This window comes from Populus euphratica, unplaced genomic scaffold, assembly GCF_000495115.2.
Source record: "Populus euphratica unplaced genomic scaffold, PopEup_1.0 scaffold1900.1, whole genome shotgun sequence".
NCBI lineage: Eukaryota > Viridiplantae > Streptophyta > Magnoliopsida > Malpighiales > Salicaceae > Populus > Populus euphratica.
In genome coordinates this window covers 15,203-20,467 of record NW_011501747.1, presented here as the reverse complement: position 1 = coordinate 20,467, position 5,265 = coordinate 15,203, and the positions used below count along the sequence as shown (strand labels likewise).

At 32.7% G+C, this 5,265-nt stretch overlaps 1 protein-coding gene across 1 annotated transcript; it reads right to left on the bottom strand.

Annotated features, from left to right (window-relative positions):
* Positions 1 to 3,931: 3,931 nt before the first annotated feature.
* LOC105118373 (TATA-binding protein-associated factor 2N-like) lies at positions 3,932 to 5,141 on the bottom strand. Its single transcript, XM_011016304.1, has 3 exons — positions 4,741 to 5,141; positions 4,389 to 4,500; positions 3,932 to 4,285 (listed from the first exon to the last, which is right to left on the bottom strand). Exons 1-2 carry the CDS (start codon positions 5,103 to 5,105, stop codon positions 4,410 to 4,412), a joined length of 456 nt encoding a protein of 151 aa, XP_011014606.1. The 5' UTR covers positions 5,106 to 5,141; the 3' UTR covers positions 3,932 to 4,285; positions 4,389 to 4,409.
* Positions 5,142 to 5,265: the final 124 nt, after the last annotated feature.

Below are 5,265 nucleotides of genomic sequence, written 5' to 3'. Positions count from 1 at the left end.
TGGTTCAAAATCGTGATCACCAGCAAGAGTCCTAAGTTCTAGCATTCTTGATATTTCACTTTCTGCTCTCTGTCGCCACCCCCTTTCAACCTTCAAAAGCCACCATATAGGCTTTCGGCCAGTGTTGCAGAAGACGTCTTCGTTTTTTTTTTTTTTTTTCCAATCCAGCAGGAGCTTCTTCTCTGCGCCATAACAACAATAGGAGACTTGTTTCAGCAGCATCTGGTTGGCAGAGAACTTGAGTCCCTTCTCTTCGGATGGCGACAACACTAATAGTCTTTTTTTTTATTGAAGCAGCGACGACGGGTGCTCCTCAACCACACCTTCCCTCAGCTGCAGTGGCAGAACCAACGACAACCTCCTCTTCCCATCAGCTAAAATGTTTTTTTCAGCAACTTGACTTTCAGTTGCACCATTAGCAACCAATGATAACAACTCCTATCAACAAGCTGCCACTGCGAGCAGTAGAGATCCTTTTCTCAGCAAGCTGTCGTGGTGAGAAGCAAAAGTAGTGTCCAACATCCTATCTTCAACCAAGAGCAGCATCCAAGAGAGGTTCCCATTGCCAGTAGAAGGTAAACACAGGGAGGGAACGAACAACATAAGGCAAGAGAAAAGAAGTAGGGAAATAGAGAAAGAACAGAGAGGAACTAGCATCGACTAGTTCTTTTTTAGCGATCCAAAAATTAGAGAAAGAACAGAGGAAAAGAAGTAGCATTGGTCAGCCATTACCCCATCATCCCGCTTCTTCTCCAGCGAACCAGGTAAGTCTCCTCTTCCCTGCCTTTGCAAATATAATTCACTTGGATCTCATGTCTCACTGTATATACACATTGAATTACCCTGTCACTGCTGCATGCATGAGTGAATTGTACACGTAAGCTCGCAACAGTGACCAGCCAGGTAACTAACGGGTAGGCTGGATCCAGCCTAATTACTAATTTAGTTTTTAAAAAATAAAAAAAAAGTTTATATTTTATTTAATATAAAATTTTACGGATTTATTCATTAGCAGTTAAGAATATCACAATTTCTAGATTATGAAATATTTATCAATAATAAAGTTAAAAATATTTGTAGTTGATTATTCATTAATGTTAGAGTCAGAAATATACTACACGAACTATGAAAAGCATAATACAATAAATTTTTAGTAATTTTAGATAAAACTAGTGATGCAGCCTGCTTCAAGCAGGACATTTAAAAAGTGATAACATCTTTCCTTTCATATAACCAGTTCTATATTATTGATCAGTTAGGATTTCTAGTAACTATAATATTAGATGACGACTCCTTAACTTTTCTCCTAAAAAATAAGATGCTGGATAAATATTTCTTTTTCAATTAAAATTATTTTTTTATCAATTGTTGAGATATTCGAGTGTGACAGTATTTAATAACTTTATTTTTTGAAACTAATAATGTTTTCATCTAATAAAATTATAATAATAATAAAAAGGAAAGTGATCAATTATACTTAAAGAGATTTTTTTTTAAATTGGTTACACAAAAAGAATACCTTGTAATATAAAAAAAAATATTGAAATGTTATTTGTAAACTAAGTTAAAATTAAATCATATTCTATTAAAAATACATCATACATATTTATTAAAAATAAAAAAAATAGTTAATAAAAAGCCAACATTGAACGATACAGTTTAAAGGGTGAAAAAACAAAAAAAAATAGCAATGAAAAAAGAGAGGCTTGGATGCGATTGTAATATCCCACATCAGTGAATGAAAACTCATCGAGCTATTACAACATGAGTTTAGCTTATCTATCCTAACATGTTTAGATCTAGAAAAATCCTTGGTGTGTGGGTAGGTCGTAGTTTTTCTTTAATGGACAAATAAATCTTAGGCAAAACATCACATGCTGGTCTACTTTTAAGCAATCAAGAGGTCATTAAAAAGGTTTTTTTTTATAAAAAAACTTGATTTCAACTCGTTTTAACAAAAAATATTAAAAACAATACTTTACATATCTTAACATATCCATTGATAGTTTTAAATAAATCAAAAAATCACACACAAACTTGAAAATAAACTCTAAATAAAATAAAATACTTAATGAGCTCATATTTATCATTTCAGGCAATGACAAGGACATAGATAAAAAACTTAATAAGCTCATATTTATCATTTCACGCAATGGGAAGGACATAGAACACTTATGTTGAACTTCCCTCATTGAATAAAGTTATTATATACTAAAGTTATTTTTTTATATGACTAGACTTCGGTCACTTTTATCTCTTCTATTTCAAAATAAAAACTAAAAAATAAAAAAATAAAATTTTGTACTACAATTAAAATTTTAAAATATTAAGGGATTATAAAGTTATCACTTAAAAAATAAGACTACCAAAGCGAGCGTTTCATCTAAATTTTAAAACTAACCACCCATTATACCCTCTTTTTTTTTTTTTTCTTTTTAACTTTACATCTTTCTTTTAATTCTACCTTCGTTCACTTAAATTAGCTATCAATAATAAAATATTGAGATGAAAAGAAGAAGAAGAGAGCATTATAGTAATACACAATGAACATTGTTTTCACAAGTCTTTTAAAGTTTTTTTAATGGCCATCTGACTTTTAAATGTTCAATCTTTTTTATGGAGAGTACCTTATAAAAACTAATGGATTGATAACTGAACAAATGAAATCAAGCAATTTCTTCCATAACTAATGGTTCAAAAATTTGAATTCAAATGTACAAAAAAACAATAAAAAAATCCCCATCCAGTTCTTCAGATTCATGGATGTATAAAGAACAAAGGCTATAGTCAAACAAAAATTCAAATAAACAATGTATGCATTTGAAGACAATGGAGGGCGCCGCTTAGGGTTGACGAAAACAGGAAAATCCAAGTTTAATTTGAAAGTCTCCCTTCTTCTGCAGATCGGGGGCTGCAGAATTTGATTTAAAAAGGGTTGACGACAACAGGAAAATCCAAGTTTAATTTGAAAGTCTCCCTTCCTCTGCATATCGGGGGCTGCAGAATTTGATTTCAAAATTAAGTACTCCAAACGGCCTTTCAATTACCTTGTGGAGACCACAGATTTAAGGACTGTTTGTCTATACGATTGGGCCTGTTTTTGACCCATCTAAAATCAACTGCTGGGGACCTTAATTTTGGACCCTTGAAGCAAGCTGGCAAGAGAGAATATGGCATCTACGACTATTTTTACTTTACACATCCTTCACGCTTGTTTTGACTAACTTATTTATTATTTATTTTTCTTAAAAATAATTGTTGATCTTTTCAATTTCATGGTTCGAAGTTACAATACTATTTTTTTATATATATATATACATATTAATTTTATATTATTTTGTGTGACTTTTGATGGGATGTAAAATTCAAAATATTTAAAAATAAAATTAATATATTAAATAATTGATTAACCTTTTAATTTAAATAATTTAATTTTTTTTTTATCTAATATACCTGACATCTTTATATAAAAATCTAAATAATTAGTAGTGTCAGATGATGTCTAACAAGTTAAGATTAGTAGTAATTATGATAATAGCAGGTAGTAGTTGTTATTTATAAAAGATATTATTTAATAGATGTGAAAATTTTCTAATGATAAAGTTAATATTTTTATACTGAAAAAATATAATAATATTTTTAAAAAATAAATTTTAAAAATATATAATTAAAAATATATAAAATAAAAAGATTATGAAGAAAATCGGTTAAGATTGGATGGGTTCAGAATTAGTGCTTTCTTTCTTTCATATTTTATTGTATCTCACTTTGGTTTCCGTTTCAAGAGCACCCTAACTAAGTTTGCAAATCATATTTTGGACCGTTTCATGAAACCAGCCAGCTTCAGTACATACATACATACAGACAGGTGGGGGGAGAGACAGAACAGCAACGTTTAAGGTCAAATCATTCCAAATAATAGAAAATAATATATGTAGGAGAATCATCTTCTTTTAAGAAAACCATGCACAATACAATAAAGAAAGTAGTCTCTAAAACAAAGGGAAATTGGCAGTAGATTTTTCTCTTTGTTTTTGCTCCCTTGGCTACAATAATGAATATAATAGCTCAAAAGCCCACAAATACAACGATATACTTCCTACAGGAAGCCTGACAAAATGCCAAGGGTTATATATAGCTCAAAGCAGTAGACATGTTTAAGTCTTAAACCATTTCTCGCCTCAAGACCCTAGCCAGCTAATACAAAAAGAAATCAAGAAGAAAATGAAAAGTAGTGATATATATTTTTTAATCATGTTGTCTTAGTTCTTGGCTGGTGCAGTCCCTGCAGCAAGTAAAAAAGCATACCATATATTAACTGTAAGAAAGCAGAGCAAACACACTTAATCTAATCTTGAAATTAAGCTAACCATAGATGTCTTTCATACCAGGAAATGGAGAAATTGTATCTAGTATGAAGTTCCGTTGCTAAGATCTCTTGGGGCATTGCACTTGAAGCACTCCATTCTGCTAGCAAAGTTATGTTCGTTGCATCCCCACCTGTCCCATGAATTGAATCCAAATATAAAACATTAACCATCCAGATTCGTTCCACATAAAGCTTGACGTCTGATTCATAATGTCTTTCTTTAACAAGGTTGAATTAGCCGCAGATGTTTCTTGCTTCTTCTTAATTAAGGCAAGATTTACCGTTAATTAATTTATGATCATGTGCAGGGAGGAATGAGAAAAGATAATGCTATACGTACCAAGTGGAAATTAAGATAATGCTATACGTACCTAGTGCAAATCCAGTCTCCGGATTTCCATCCAGATCGATTGCCACCTCCAGTGCTCCCACCAAACCCTCTAGTTCGAGCAAAATCAGAATCGAAGCCCCCGGCGGAGTCCATTTCCTTGTACACTCCACATTTGAAGCAACTAGAACGGCTAGCAAAATTGTGGGCCCCGCAGTTTCCGGCAGTGCAGTACCAATCACCGGGACGAACGTCCGACCCGGTGAACCCAAGTGATGAGCCACCCCGCCCACCGAAACCCCCAAAATCACCTGCGGACCTGGGGTCCCCACAACGCTGGCAAGAGTCACGCCTCTGGAAATTGAGGTGTTGGCATGACCTGCAGTTCCAGTCTCCTGGTCTGTTCATATTTGCTGCATTAAGAGAAGATTAAGACGAGAAATGTTTAGTGGAAAGTTGGCAATAATAAGCTGTTGCTGATTACTATTAGAGCTTTCTAGCTATATAAAAAGAAAAAGAAAAAGAAAAAGAAAAATAAATTGCATTAATTAAGAGTACAAGGTTCAGC